The sequence below is a fragment of the Sebastes umbrosus genome, chromosome 24 (genome assembly GCF_015220745.1).
Source record: "Sebastes umbrosus isolate fSebUmb1 chromosome 24, fSebUmb1.pri, whole genome shotgun sequence".
Taxonomy (NCBI): domain Eukaryota; kingdom Metazoa; phylum Chordata; class Actinopteri; order Perciformes; family Sebastidae; genus Sebastes; species Sebastes umbrosus.
This window is the reverse complement of record NC_051292.1, coordinates 15,641,052-15,657,595: the sequence shown is the minus strand read 5'-3', so window position 1 is coordinate 15,657,595 and position 16,544 is coordinate 15,641,052. Positions and strand designations below refer to the sequence as shown.

At 40.4% G+C, this 16,544-nt stretch overlaps 2 protein-coding genes across 4 annotated transcripts in view; one reads left to right on the top strand and one right to left on the bottom strand.

Moving 5' to 3' along the window:
- The window catches only part of LOC119483477 (epithelial cell-transforming sequence 2 oncogene-like), a 72,036-nt gene that overhangs the window by 13,567 nt on the left and 41,925 nt on the right, over window positions 1-16,544 (top strand). The gene's annotated exons all lie outside the window — the stretch shown is intronic.
- The window catches only part of filip1l (filamin A interacting protein 1-like), an 85,815-nt gene continuing 69,419 nt past the window's right edge, over window positions 149-16,544 (bottom strand). For 2 of the 3 annotated variants that reach the window (XM_037761583.1, XM_037761584.1), the window contains 2 exons: window positions 8,463-11,292; window positions 149-1,968 (listed from right to left, as the gene is read on the bottom strand). In XM_037761583.1, coding sequence (XP_037617511.1) covers window positions 1,747-1,968; window positions 8,463-11,292 — 3,052 coding nt within the window. In that variant the 3' untranslated portion in view covers window positions 149-1,746. The remainder of the gene's footprint in view (window positions 1,969-8,462; window positions 11,293-16,544) is intronic. The other variant, XM_037761582.1, reaches the window with a different exon arrangement.

Sequence of the window (16,544 nt, the reverse complement as noted above, 5' to 3'; positions counted from 1 at the left end):
TTGCTAGAAAAAACTCAGAAATGTTTCTGATTTTTTTTTTCCCGGAAATTTGTGACTTTAATCTCTGAGAATTTGCCATTTTTTTCTTATAATTTTATCACTTTAATCTCAGACAATATCCAAGCTTGTTTCACGTGAATTCACAACGTTAATCTTACCCCCCCCCCCCCTCCCCCCCCTCGGTTTTCTAATTATTATTTTCTTTTTTTACCTACAATGGCCCTAATACGCCATTGTACATTACAGTATATGTTAACCGGTATCTTGGTTACTATAAATTTCTACACATGTATCTTCCTGATACTGCATGCGTCGCTCACTAACTGAAAATCAGTTTCAACTCGGTGTCAGCGCAACACGTTTAACTCCCTCTACAGATTGTAAAAAAACATCTTTTAGACATAATACCTGAAGAAAATACTGTTGAAAAAAACAGCTAAATAAAACAAAATACGTTGACAGTACTGCTATTGTTGCTCATTAAGTTGTTTCTGTAGTCTGGCGCCGTAAACCTGCTGTAGCTTAAACTGTTGTAGTTTTTATTCAACTGTTTTTATGAGTTGTTGGTTTGTGTTGTGTTTGTCGGTCCTGTTTTGTTCTGTCTTGTCTTTTGTGTGAAGCAGCTTTGTGTTAAACACTCTACGAGTACTTGCTGTAAACTGAGAATATTGTGGGTTTTACTTTCATTGTAATCACACATTGGCCTCTCCTCGTGAAAACTAATTTCCACCTGTTTGATTTGTTCTGGAGCCGACCCGGCTCATGCAATTATTCCTTTGATATTAAACACATTAGCTGGACCATCCTAGCATCACAAGTAGCATCCCCCCTTTAAATGTCTGCTCTTAATATAATATCTTAAAAAGGCATCACATGTTACCTTTCAAATATCATATTTGTCTGCTATTGTTTCTCTTTGCACCACTTATATTTCCAATTTATTGGCATCCGTATGTTCCAAGTTGTCAGTGTTAATAAAGCTAAATGTCACAATGCTATTATTTCAAATTCTTTTTTTTTTAAGTTGGCGTTGGTTTACAAATTGTATTAATGTTTATTTTCTCTATTAATGATTCTTTCTAATCGGATCAGAGACATTTCTTTTGTTCCCGGTATAAAAAGTCTTTATTGATAACCAAAAATAACACAAATGTCACATTTTACATGTTATCCTATCAAGGAGCTGCGTTACAACACATCACTTATACACTTATGTACATTATTGCCACTTATTTAAAATAAAAATACCCATGTGTTCCATCCCTAGATAAATGGCTGTGTCATTATCAGTACGTCTCAACAGATAAAGTACTTAAAGATCAATACAACGAAGAAACATTTATTTTCATTCGACATAACACGTAACATACTTAACGTTCTAGTATTACACTAATTTAATTTGATCACAGGGACATCTTCACTCAAATCTGTGATGTCGGAGCTACTTTCTAAAATGTTCTGTTGGTTTATTTACAGCAAATACAGTGTGTACACATTGAACATATTGACACAAACATCTGTTGTATTTTGCAGTCTTCAGAGCACCACAGATGAGGGTTAGGGTACAGTTAGTTTCTTTAAAGATTCAAAAAAAAAGAATAGAATGCTACATTGACTGTTTGAAATTTACAATTATTATTATTTATAGTTATTTTGCAATCACTTTCTCACTTTGGATTTTTAGATTTTCTGTTAAATGTCTGAAGTAGCTACAAGGATGATTTTAGATTAAAAGCATCCCTGATATCACAGTCTGCGGTTCACTAGATTTGGGTTGTTGTTGTTGTTGTTGTTGATGTGTGCGGGCGGCTCTTTCCCAGCGGCTACATGGAGATGAGCGTGTGGCGGCTGACTCTTGCTCTGCAGTCCCGGGTTCGCTGTCGTGCCGTTTGTCCCTTTCTGGGAGCTGAAGCCCTTCGGTTTGGGGATCCTTGTGGGTCCTGGTCGGCGGAATGCTTCTACAGGGATCTGTTAAAAAAAAATATAGACAATCTTAATGAAGTAAAGTTGGACAAAGAGGGACTCACAGCAAAGAAAATGAGAAAGAAGTGAGGAGAAAATGGGATACACAGTACACCGACTCGCTCCACAAGATGATTTTTTTCCAGTATTCCTGTAATGATCTAATGCAATACTGATAATGACCACTAGATGATATCAAATCATATTTTATGGACAAACCTTTACTGCATGACTGCTGCACTTTGGCTTTGTTTTTTGGAAGAAAAAACCCTCTATTTTTCTGTTTTTCCAGATTGTCATAAGATATTGATACTATGATAATATAATTATTGTTCTATAGTTCCGTTGGTCTAATTGTAATTCACATTTTAACTAATGTTTCCAGTGAAAAGGAGGCTTCTGCATTGGCTACCACTATGGAAATGCATAACATCCTTTGAATAATGTTGCATATCCTTAGCTACAATAATTACTTATTTCTGTTGTCTATATATTTTCAGTGTGCTTTTCAAATAAGGTGAAACGTGTGAAGCTGCAACAATTACTTGATTAATTAATCGAACAATCAAAAGAAAATCAACTATTTTGAAAATGTAATAAATTATAAAGGGCATTTTTCTGATATTTTACAGACAAAACAATTAGTAATTTAATAAAGAATAGAGCTGCAATAATTAAATGATGTGTTAAATGAATCGGTTTGAATAAATTCTCTGATTCCAGCTCCTTAAATGTGAATATTTTCTGCTTTCTTTACTCCTCTATGACAGTAAACTGAATATCTTTTGACAAAACAAGACATTTGAGGATGTCATCTTGGACTTTGGGAAACACTGATCCACATTTTTCACCATTTTCTGACATTTTTTTACACCAAACTAATTGATTAATCAAGGAAATAATCGACAGATTAATTGCCATTGAACATATTTGTTAGTTGCAGCCCCAGAAATGTTTTAATTATTTATTACTGTATGAAAAACTTCTAATGGAAGAGATTGCTGTCCCTATTATAGTCCCAGTTTATCCCATTATTAATAACAGTGTGAGGTTGTTGCTTAGAAACCAGTGTTTGGCTTACAGCACAATCTGCAAACAAGAAAAGGAAATATCGTGGGAAACGTCACATTTCTCAGATTCTTAAACAACTTGCTGCTCCGCTTGCTGTGTAATCACATTTCAATCAGCGTGTTTACATGTGCAGCGGCGTGCCAGGACACTGAGGTAGTATCGGCTCCTTATGCAGTAGAAAACCATATCCTGTTTACTGTGATAAGATGTTTCCACAATCAGGAGTAACCTCAGCAACAGCCAGCATACTGAGTCATGTACACTCCTCATTCATTTATAGTAGGGTTTGTGTACTTGTTGCACGTCCCATGAGCAGGATACAGAGATTTAAATAAACAGACATGAACTAATATGAGCAATTATCTAAAGTGCTCACTGTCATCTAATGCAGTAGTCACGTTTCAAAGACCATAAAACATTCCTTCAATTTTCATGTTTTTATATTGTATTCTATTAGGGCTGTCAAAGTTAACGCGTTCAATTAGTTTTAACACCACTAATTTATTTTACGCAGCAACGCAATCGATCTTTTGGAGGCTGTAGCGGCCTCAGTTTTAAAGCTAGAGTGAAGATACTGGTGTCATATGAAACTGAAAAAACCTGATGAATCCATCGGTACCAACCATGTCATACTAGCTGGTCACAAAGGAGGTTAAATAACGCTCCAAAATAAGGCTGCATTTTGGCGAAGAAAAACTGGCACAGCCATTTTCAAAGGGGTCCCTTGACCTCTGACCTCCAGATCAGTGAATGTAAATGGGTTCTATGGGTACCCACGAGTCTCCCCTTTACAGACATGCCCACTTTATGATCATCACATGCAGTTTTGGGGGCAAGTCATAGTCAAGTCAGCACACTGACACACTGACAGCTGTTGTCGCTTGTTGGGCTGCAGTTTGCCATGTTATGATTGGAGCATATTGTTTTATGCTAAATGCAGTACCTGTGAGGGTTTCTGGACAATATCTGTCATTGTTTTGTGTAGTTTATTGATTTCCATTTGCATAAAGCAGCATATTTGTCCACTCCCATGTTGATAACAGTATTAAACACTTGACAAATGTCCCTTTAAGGTACATTTTTAATGTGATTAATTTACGATTAATCGTGATTAAATATTTTAATCGACTGACAGCCCTCGTATATTAGCTCTATGAATGATACATTTAAGAATTTTAAGAGCACAGGTCCGATGTCTAAGTCTCTCTGCTCCTTTTCAAGCTAATAGTTTGTCTGCTCGAGAGACTAAATTACTCTGCAGCAGTACTCAGCAGGCATTTATTTTCTTCTAAGTTATCGAGGGATCTAATTAGCACATAATGTCATTTTCAATCACATTGTCACAGCTTGGTCCTTTTGCAATTGCACTTTGCAAAATCAAATAATCCATTTAAGTATATTAGTGCAGCATTATATATATCTGTACGCCAGTTTGAACCCCCCAAAAAACACTTTGGAAAGGAGACTTTGACAAAATGTGTCATCGATCTGGTCTGCAGCCGAGTAAAAACTGAAACTTTTCAGTGTTTCCATGAGTTTCATCACTTTATTCCCAAGCAACACACCAAAACGTCTCGCTTTGAGAGAAGCACTTGGATGTGTTCACTCATATGTGGCTTGAGGTTTTGAGAATTAACAAAAACCTGCAGTGAACTATACCCTTAAATATTCATACGGGGGTATAAATTTCAGAATAAGTAGGGCCTGCGCTCCAACGCAGCTAATGGGCCAGAAAATCCACCCGGGCTCCACGTCATAGGAGTGTTGTTGATTTTACATGGAAAGAGGCCTTAATGTGCGGCTTTGTTCTCTCGTATATCAGCGGTGCAGCAGGAGTTCAGCTAAGTACTTCCTCTGCCCCGCGCTCCCGGCCTGTTTCCACAGCAACCAAACACAAGGTTTGTTTTGGTGCTTGTGTTGCGGCGGGAGAGAGGCCACTTCCACAGTGTCTACCCTCTCACATGCAAGCCTTTTGTTTAGAGCAGACGCTGTTTACTAGTTTTATTGTGCCTGTTGGTCAAGGTGAGCAAATTCCTCCCGCAGTTCTTATTATCATTGTGTGGTAAAAGGAGGAAATCCGCTCTCGCCTGCAGTGTGATGCACAACTTGTCTTTCTGGCACGCAGTGTGGTGATTACACTCTTCTTGGCTGCACTTTATTCACATCAGTAGCTGATTGTTTATTCACATCACAATGTTTTTGATGTTTTATTCCTCCCCCCCCCAAAAAAATGCTTTTAATCAGCAGCATCACGAGTTTAGCGTGATTACAAGCTCCCTCTCAGCCAACATCACTGCAGGCTTTTCAATGAAATACCCTTTGGCTCCCAGCACGTCACTTGATACTCATTTTATCAGTCTGGCAGGGATACCGTGAGCAGATCCGTCCTCCTTGGCCGAACCAGACGAGTACAGTTTATGAATCAAGTAAGTCTAAAATGAGTCAGGGGGTAATTGAGGTCGCAGACAGTAATCGCAGCTGCTGGACGCTTTCTCAAGTAGTGCTCTAATGAATAGCATCTTGTTTAGCCGCTGCATCATTTCATTGCGCCCAGACTGCTTCGGATCCGGTTTCTCCAGCTGCGCTCCTTCACACTCATTCAATTTAATGCTTGATTTAATCATCTCCTTCTTGTCACACTGGTGTATGTTTGGGTTGTATTCAGCGCTTTCCTGCAACAGTTGTCTTGCTCCGTCTAAATGACACCGAGTACATGCTTTATAGTATTTTGGAGAATTTATCAGCTCTGTTCACCCCAAAGATATATGACAAAATATTAGGGCCACGTTGAGGGGGAAAAAAATCGGAGATTTCGAGAATAAAGTCATAATATTACGAAAAAAAAGTCTGAATTTAATGAGAATAAAGTCATAATATTACGAGAAAAAAGTCTGAATTTAATGAGAATAAAGTCATAATATTATGAGAAAAAAGTCTGAATGTAATGAGAATAAAGTCTGAATTTAATGAGAATAAAGACTTATTATTTTTTTTAAAAAGTCGTAATATTACAAGAATAAAGTCATAACTATAAGGGGAATAAAGTCATAACTATACGAGAAAAAACAGTAATTTCCTCCTCCACAAAAGAGGCAATTTCCCCGCTGCTCTATTTCCCCTCTAAAATAACAAGTAAAATTACTACTTTGTAATATTCTGACTTTATTCTCATAATATAACGACTTTTTTCTCTTAAACTTATGACTTTATTCTCATAATATTACGACTTTTTTCTCTTAAACTTATGACTTTATTCTCGTAATATTACGACTTTATTCTCGAAATCTCAGATTTAGTCTGATACGCACACACATATAATCCCCAGATATATACAGTTTGTATTAACTTGCTCTGGATGCAATCTTTGAAAGATAAAGTTTGAAATGTATGGTTGCTTGTGTATCTGTCCTTGTAAAAAAGACATACATGTGAAGCACCACGACTTAGATTACATTTCAAATACACAAATTTACTGCAAGAAAAACTCTGTGGCTATTCAACTCTTTAAGAGGTCTTATTTTCTTACATTAGCTTCTATTGAGACATGACATTAATGAATGTGCCGCACCAGACAAAATCGCCCCACATCCTCCCAACTGCATCCTCTCCCACATCCCTCCCATTCCTGTCTTTCAGTCTCCATCCCCTCATCATCATCATCATCTTCTGACCTTCGGTGCAGATTTAATTTGACAAATCGCACGTATGTGGTAACGTTTCCACTGCGGGCACACAAAACCACATGTAGAAGAATGCATATACATGGAGGAACATTCGTAAGTTGCACTGATGATTCATTTCAAAGCACATGATTCATGGGAGAAAGCAAAATAAAACAGACGTTTTGGGTTACTACCCAATAAATAGTAAGCAATGTGAGACTTTCTGCTCAAAGACCACTGAGTTTAAACGAACAAATACATTCTGAGACGTTGTGTTGGGTTTTCTGAAGGGGCCTTTTGATTTTTAAAGTGTGTTTCCTGGGGTGCAATAATCGGTGGCAAAGCTCTCAGAAATGGGCAACATATGGCAGTTTTTCTCGTTATTCCAGCACTGACAGATTTGATTTTAAGGATTTTCTCTGTCATATATGTCGATCCCAGATGGATCTTTTTTAGAGCAGCATCCCAGCACCCAGAATGTCTTGCTCAAGGACACCTCAACATGCTGGATGATGGCCATGGAAATATGAAAGTATAGCCTTAATAGCCACTGTGTTGATCTGCTGCTAATTTAGTTTGTCATTTCGGACCAGAGAGATCTGAATTTGTGTTTTTTTTATCACCTTTTAGAAAACTTGTAATCTTGCGATCTCAACTGAATTGTAACCGTGTTTCAGTAACCTACTATCCTATCCATGTTTTAGTGATATATGAAAATCCAGAGGAGAAAAAACAACTGTATTTCTACCAAATTCTGCACTTTTTTAGATTCACCTCCAACAGCAGCTGTTATGGAGCACCACTCTGAGGTTTAAAGGTTTCAGGCAGAGTTTCCGTTGTGTCATTTTAAGAGAACACCAAGTTCACATCACGCTGGTTTTCATTCTCGGTCTCTGGGTTCGCTGGATGTAAGAAGAAACTATGACATCAGCCTATGATTTTAACTCAAGCAAGCGAACAAACGTGAGAATCCCAGAGTTTTTGTTTTTTTTTATCTTGTAATCTGGTAAAGTATAAGCACAAAGTTTTTTCAGACAACTCTTCCATTTGGGTATTATTTAATTAGGTCCAACAAAATCCTTTATGTTCAAATGTGAGAAAGTGAATTGTAATCTTTTGACTATAAACACATTGGATTGAAATCTCAAGAGTTAAAAAGTTACTGTGCATGCACCAAAAATCAAAAGAACTGATTTCAATCTAATCGCATTTTCCTCAGCTTATTATTATTTTTTTAATTTTACACATTCAAAACATGCTGGATTTAGTGAATAAATGAAATTGGCAAGCATGGATAACAAAACTATAAAACATAACACTTCTTTTTTGCACACTTTAATTCTCAGAAAACCAAACAACTTAAATCATAATGCAGTATGGGTAATATGAAGTATAAAAACTGGTATGATACATCAGTGTGAATAGTCTTGACTACATGGCAAATTGGCCACTGAGTACAATACAGTAAGTGCACATAAGTTAAAACCTGGTGTTATATCAAATTAAATCAAATTGTCTAGTGCTTTCAAATGTTTTCTCATGCAGGCAAACAATAGTTTGAACATAATCACACAGAACCAAGCAAACCAACCCAAATAAAAAGGAAACATTCAATCCCCTGGTTTAATATCTTAAATCAAGTAAAACAGACATGTAAATGTATGGGGGTATAGAGTTGGGGTATATGGTTGTATTGGATCTCATGGGCAACAAAGGATGGGATGGAGGGTTTTGGGGGATATCAGGTCAGTCATAGACATTACTTACTGTAATTTGTGACGGCCTTTGGATTGGGGTGGAGGTGGGCTTAATCATGATGCTACTTGTGATTTTGCTGTTGCCTTTGACAGTAGAAGTACTGCAATTTGCAAGCACCTGAGTCCTTTGCTCCTGGAGTCCAGGTGTGTGGCACGGACTCAGTGTTTGCGTCGGAGTGCTGATGCTCTGAATGAAGGGGCTCCCTAAGTGAATGTGGATTTTGTTGTCCTCCGTGGTGATGACATTTGGCCCAGAGCTGTTGGACCTCTGGACCTGCCAGCTGCTTTGCCTCTCCGGGGTCACGCGGAAGACGGCGTGCCCTCCGACAACCTCCACTGGCTCCGTGGAGAGGGAGCGCTCAGGGGTGCCCGTTGTGACCGACACGATTTGTATCGGCGACATGGCTCTGTCTGGTGTTACAGAGCCACAAGAGTCTGGAGTCATTGCCCGGGAGTATGTAGCCATAGTGAAAGGGGATAGCACCCTATCTGGGGAACACGGTTCGTCAGAGATTGGGGAACCTTTAGATTTGGGGGAAAGGGATTTAGCAGTCGGGGATATGGACGCATTTTGGATGATGGTAATTCTCTGTTTGGGTGGACCTCCGCTCGTGGGTATGACGGCAGTGCTGGTGAATGACTGGGTGCTTTCTGTGGTTGGGCTGGTGATCTCTAGCGTCGCTGTGTTATGTCCGTGGTCGGGAGTCACTTTAATGTGCAGAGGCTGCCCGGGACTGTGGGTCAACACGACATCTCCAGGCTGAACGTGGTTGCCGTTCTGCCGTGGTTGCACTTTACCATTCGCCTGATGGGGGGCGTCTTTGTTCTTAAGGAACGGGACTCGCGCTCTCCTCAAGTTGTTCAGATTATTTACATTATTGATAAGCGAGGGGCTGCATTTGGTGAGCTGAATCTCGTTGCTGTAGTTCGCGTTATCCTCAGGTTCGCTCTCGTCGTACAGCTTCCCGTTCACCACGGCGCGTTCCAGCGGGGCCATCGTCGCCATACAGTTGGGAGACATGAGATCAAGTGGCTCTGTCTGAACTTCCTTGGTGGAAACATGGAGGTCTGAAAAGCGCCTTCCATTCATGCCGGGGCGAAGACTTTTGCTAAAGCGTCTGTACCTCTCAAGCTCTCTCGTGAGCGTCTCCATTTCTCTGGCTAGTTCTTTGTTTCTGACCTCCTGCTGGGTCAGTTTCCGTTGGAGCGAGGAGTGGTCAGTTTTCATGCGGCAAATGGACTCCTCTGTTCCCATGAATTCATGGATCTTCTCTTTCAAAGCTGCCACCTCTCTGGTCAAATGACTAGACTTTGCCTCCTCCTCCTTCAAGCGTTTATAAAGAACATGCTCCTGGTTGCACTCTTTCTTTTCAGCCAGTTGGTACTTTGAAAGTTCATTTCTGGATATTTCCAGCTCCTCCATCAAGGCTTTACCTTTCTCTTGTTCATTGGTGAATCTTTTCTCCAGTGATTCCAACTCCTCTGTTTTTAAGAGGTCACCTTCGACCACCTTCATGTCCTTTAATTTGCGCCTGAGGCGTTCCACCTCCTGCGTCAAATCCTTTACTTTGTTGTCTTCTTGTTGGAAGCAGTTTGCAACAGGTGTTTTGATGTGCTCCTCTTTAGCTTTGCTTCTCACGTATTCTCTTTCTATGTTCTCAAGCGACTGCAACCTTTTCTTCATCATATTGATCTTAGACTTCAAATCGTTGCTCTTTTCCTCTTCAGCACTCAACTTAGCCTTCAAGTCATCCCTTTCCTTCGTAGCGCCGCACATTTTCTCCTCCAGCTCGGCCTTTGACCTCAGCACTTTCTTGCTCTCCTCAATCAGCTTCTCTGTGACGGACGTAACTTTGTCCTGTTCAGCCTGAAGTTTGCCAGTGCTGTTCTGGACCTTGTTCTCCATTTGCTTCAGCTTCTCCGCCATTGCCTTCCTCTCATCCACCAGCATGACTGTCAGGGTCTTTAACTTGGTTAGATCTTCCTTCAGTGTCAGCTCTGTCTTTCCCAGCTGGCTTTCGGCAGCCTCCAGTTCTTTGACCCTGACTTTCAAGACTTCCAGCTCACTGGTCAGAACCTTTGACACCGTCCTCTCCTTCTCCAGGTTACTTTTGAGCGAGTTGCATTCTTGTTTGCTCTTGCTGAACGCATCCTCTAATTTCTCTAAGTCCATGATCCTGTGGTTCAGTTTATCGACTTCACCCTTCAAGCTCCGGCTCTGATTGGCCTCTTTCTCCAGTTTCTTGTTGAGGTCCCTGCAGTGGTCCTCCATTCTGATCAACTCTTCGTCCTTCCCCTCCATTTCAAATACCCTTTTCCGTAACTCTTCGAGCTCAGACATGAGGCTGGAGTTTCCACACTCACCACGGCTGATTTTGTCCCTCAGCTCCTGCAGTTCCTCCTCAGCTCTGCGTAGGGTCTTGTTGGTCTCCTCCAGCTCATCAAGCTGCCTGCTGAGAGTTGACAGCTTCAGGCGCAGCTGCCTGTTTTGGGCATCCTCGCTAGTCAGTTTGGCAGTCATGGCCTCTTGTTCCTGATGGTATCGACCGCCTTGGTCACACAGCCCAGCCTCCAAGCGAAAGACCTTTTGCTCCTCTTCCTGCAGACGGGCATTAGCTGAGCTCAGCTCCTCCTGGGCTTGCGAAGCACTGGCACTCAGTTCTTGGACCTTTGCTGTTTGTTGATTCAGCTGCTCAGTGAGACGCTGCTGTTCATCCACGACCATTAACGCAAATGACTTGAGTTTTGTCAGCTCCTCCTTCAGACTGGTGACCTTTTTATCGTTCTCGTCGTCCTTTCTCTCTCGGTAGACCTTATCCTGATCAATTAACAGCTTCAACCTGTAAAAAAATACAAAAAAACAAGGCACACTTTGAGCAATCCAATTCAAAACTTACATAAAAAAGTACATAAAAATAGAGAAAGTGTTGGTTTATTATTGCAAAAGTGTTACATTCCCTGTGCAGATGCATTTCTATTAGTTGCACTTGATTTATTTACTTTTTTAAATTAAGTTTTTGATTAACTTTCCAGTGAATTTTATTTGCTTATGTTATACAGTATATGCAAGGTGCTCAAGAAACCCTACACCCCCACTGTCATTACCCATTGGGCCCACTTCTCCAAGCACTGACACATCATAAACACGGTTATTTTCCCCGCATTTCTGAGGAGGACTAACGTTTTTATGTCATGGAAAATTTAACACATCATAAAAAGCATTACTTTAACTCTCTCAGGTTGGTAGTATGAAATACCTGTGGTTCCATTTCTTTTTGTTCCCTTGTTGCCAACTAATTCTCCTATGGTTTGGAAACCTTGGAGTTACTGCTGTAAATATTAGGCCTTGAGTTTAACAGTCAGTTTCCAGAGTATTCGAGGGTGTAACATATGGCCGATTGAGGATATAAAGGGAGAAGACTGACTTGCAGCCAAATTATCTCACCAGATTAAGATGAGCAATCCTGTAAAAAGGAGATGTCTGACCAGGATGTTCTTTGATCAAGTCGCCGGTGTTTAATGGTAATCTGCTGCAGCTCTTTTGGCGTATCTTTCATCAAACATAAACTATGTATTCAAGTGTAGAGCATGCTCATTGTATGCTGACACAGAGGAGAAATGGTTGCATAAGAGCAAGTAAATGGATAAATAAAGGAGTTTAAAACAAAGATCAGTGAAACAAAGGTAAATTTATCCATCTGAGACTTGATGTAATCTGAATTGAAGAGCATTTGTGGATAATCTATAGACAGAGTGCATATGATGTGAAGGTACAATGCACCGTTGGATGCAGTTGCAGTGCGTCGCCGGGGTCACTACGTCTGGCACATGCATGAGGGCCAAAGTGCCTCCAGCCCCAGGGGAAGGTATGTTATGACTGCTGTGTGTGCAGCTGCCAGGCATTTCCACACAGATGGCCCGCTGGCATGGAACAATCCTTTAATTAAGGGGTTCCTCTCTTACTACCAGCCCTTCTCCCCCCGCACCAAAACCACCACCTACCCTCCCTGTTTTTTTCTTCTTCTATACATTTAAAGGAATTCCCCCTGCTTCAATTACAGTCCTGCAGAGTTTATACAGAAATCCCCCCACACACTAATTCCACATGTACACTTGGATTGTGGGCCGTGATGTAAGTGTGGAAGGGCGGGTCCCCTCTCAGCAGTATGTCATTTCTTTCTCCGGTAGCTGCTAAAGGGCAGGAGCGGGCAGGAGGACACATGTAAACTGCATCCATGTGTTGCAATTACTCAAACCAAACAACACACAATAAAATATCATAAGGATATGCGTAGATTCATTATTAGTGTGATGTGGTTTGAGTGGATTAGGAGACGTTGTTTTTTTTTATTATTCATTATGGTGTAAACTTTATTTTATGTAAACTGTATCCTGTTGAAACTGAAAATAAAGTTCTAACGAGAATGTGACATTCAAACGGATTAGAGTCCGAGTGTTGGACTGTTAACACTTTGCAGTGTTGGAAAGTCTAAAAGAACATTTACTCAAGTGTTGTATAAACTTTTCAGGAACTTTTACTGGAGTAATTCCATTTTATATCACTTTATACTTCTATTCCACTACGTTTATGACAGATTTACTGTACCCCAGTAGTTATATTGCGGATTCAGACTATTACAAAATGCAGTCAACTAATAGATTATGATGTATTATTATAAATATGGCTACCCAGCAGTATATCAAGTTGTTAAAGTTAACCCCATCACCAACTGCTACATTAAAATACTGCCTACACAATAATGCATTCGAGATTATAATCCAATAATGCAGTGGTTTTCCCAACCTTTTTCCTTAAAGGGACTATTTGTAAGATTCAGAAATGCTGCTCAACAGCGACACCTGTGGCCTTGAAATCAACGAAAGTCAGCGTCGAGCTCGCGCTTGCTCGCTCTACATAGACATGAACGAGCATCGCTCAAAACAGTGAGGCGACAGACGTCAGCTAGAACCACAATATCACTCTATATTTCAGCTGCTTGGCAGTAATGTTAGCAGACCAGACGAAGGTCTCCCGACCGCAGCCGGTCGGTAACGAGACGATAACGTAACTCGTTGAGGAGCTCCGTCACTTCACAAGACACGGAAAACCTCTGTTGGTCTGGAGGAGCTGCAGCAGTTATTTCTGCACAAACGTCCCCTGTGCATTCACTAGATATTCTCAGAGCTAAACTAACTCTTCTGCAGTGTGTAGTGAGCGCGCGTTCACGTCTAGAGGTGGAGTGAGACAGCGAGGACGCGCGCGCTGTCTGAGTGAAGGAGAGAAGGCAGAGGAGACGAGGCTCCGGCCACACGCGAGCGCGCATATGCGAACGCACATGTGTGCCGACCCGCTACATTTATACGCTTAAAAAGTTACAAACAGTCCCTTTAAGGGACCCCTTTTCTATCATTGAGTAAACTGACGACCCCTGACTAAGTGACTTTTTTATGAATATTTCATATTATATTCAATGCCTAACAATAACAGTAGAAGTAACAGTAACAGAACAACTGATAAATCAAAATTAACCCAAATAGTGAACGCGATAACTACAGGAAGTTTGTGTAAAACGAGCAATTTGGATGAATTATGAGCAGATTATTTCCTGTGAATTTTGCATCAGAGATGAGTTTTCCTGTTATTTTTAGGAACTTTTAATACAAATCTCTGTCTGTATTTTTTTATTTTAATTTTTCAACAATCATACCTGCTTAAAAGGCTTCTTTTTAGAACAATTCAGTGTTTTCTTCTCCCTGATATTTCGCCCATTGTTCTATTAGCACTTTGGTTGTTTTAACTTTACTTTTCTAATTAACTTTATATGTTGAAGAATAATCCAAACCAATAACAATTATGATTTATGGAGTTTCCACCAAGAAGTTCCTGGTAATTTTAGTTCCGGGACTACTTCTCAAGGAAAATCAAGAAGGCCTCGCGACCTCTCGAGAAGCTTTGGCGACCCCTAGTGTGGGTCGGGACCCCCAGGTTGGGAACCAGTGCAATAATGTCTTATTAGTAACAAAAATAAAGCACTTTTATTTATACTTTAAGCATATTTTGATGCTTATACTTGTACTTTTCTTAGGTAACATTTTAAATATATAGCACACTGTTGTATTGCTACTTTTAATTTAAGTAAAAGAGCTGACATTTAGGGTTACAGGGCTGTTGCTATTTTAGGCATTATGGTTTTTAACAGAACCTGTAAAGCAAACTCTAATCCCCCCTAAAGTTTTTATAGACTCCTTTTTATTTTAAAGTTTGTGAGTATTCCAGGTATTTTTCTGTTGAGCTTTGTTGACTTAAAAGTTTGCCCTTCCTATATTCTAGCGGTGTTTATAAACTATTTTAATCAGCTTAACTTTCAAGGACTCTGGATAAGAGCGGCGTTATCTTAGCACATACTGTACATGTGTTGAAAAAATGGCATTTTATTCAAATGGATTGTGTACGTATAGTTGCTAAGTGACACAGGCAGACATCTCTCTTGCGAACCGCCCTGTAATCGCTGTTTATTCAATCTCTTATCTCAGTCCCCGCTGTTTTTCTAGTGATGTCATCAGCCAAAATAGAACGAGTAATGCACTTTGTTCCCTAGTAGGACTGGAAACTCTTGTTTTTAAAGTCCTGAACTGGATATTAATCCTGTATACTGCATGCGAGGGCGCTCTGCGCTAATAAAGGCAAATCCTTTGAGAGGAAACGACATGGCTCACACCAGTGAAATCACTTCTGGCCCTTTATGGGACCATATTACGCTATTCCCGATGTACTTTGTGGTACATGAGGAAATGTTGGTGCAGATCAGTTGTTCCTGCACTTTTTCTCATCAGGGACACACACAGAGCCGCATATGAGAGCATATTTTGGATATAATTGAGTGCAGACGTGCAAGTCTGCATGATATATAGATGGGGGGACAGTAGACGTGGTGCAAAAATATTATCCTGCAGCTGACCCTTAACTAATGCTGGAGACCAACCATATTTTAACAAGTAGTAGTAGCTCAACGTAAGTCAGTGGAAGCCGTTCAGGGAATACTAAATATTACAGCTCATCTTTGTCCACATTTCCTTCCCTGTTATGTTTTATCTCAACGTCGTTGAAGGAACATCATTTGGGAGGAATAAATTGTGAAGTGCTGCACATAAAGCTGGCGACGCAACAGTTTCGTGGCTATCAACGTTACAAGGCACCTCACCACCCACTCTGCAGCGTGTGCAACCTTTGTGACAGGCGCCAAATTCGGATCCCCTAAAAAAATGCATGCACGACCACCAAAGATGGGTGCCAAAGTGGGATTTCTTAACTTTACAAGATTGTTTTTTTTGCAAATGTATGTTTGCCTGCTAACATAAATGACATTAAAAGAAAGAAAAGGCAACATCCAGCCACAGCGTTACAGCTTCACAGAGGGCTTCCCCCTCTCTTGACTCCCCAAGCTGGAAACTGTGGCTCACCCGCTGCTTAAAGCCGTGTTACACGTTCCATATGTCACTTCCTAACCACAAGTGATTAGCTCATGTATGTACAGACCGATATATCCTGCGCTTTAACATGTGGACGCTGGGCCCTGGTGTGTGCCAGAGTCTGAAGGGGGGGGGGGGGAGGGCGCTGATTGATGCAGTGCGTGGACTGGATGTAGAGTCCACACAGGCTAAGTGATATGCCCCCAGGGTGCAATCAACATGTGTAAGATATGTAACTCTGTTTTTTATTAACTTCCCGGTAGTAGTGGTGATACAGTTAATGGAGTGACGGGTTACCAAAAGAGACCGAGATAAAAACAGTTTCTTTTGTCGTGTGTAAATCCTGAATAAACATGATGGAACTGTTGCTACCAGTGGTAGGAAAGTACATTTACTCAGAACTGTACTTACAATTTTGTGGTACTTTACTTTACATTTTCTGCTACTTTATACTTCTACTCCACAGCATCTCCGAGGCAAATATTGTACATTTTACTCCACTACACTTTATTTGATCACTTAAGTGACTTTGCGGATTCAGATTATTAATATAAAACATAAATAAACTATGATGTATTCTTGTGAATAAAGATAAATTGATCCCTGAGGGGGATTCACAAGC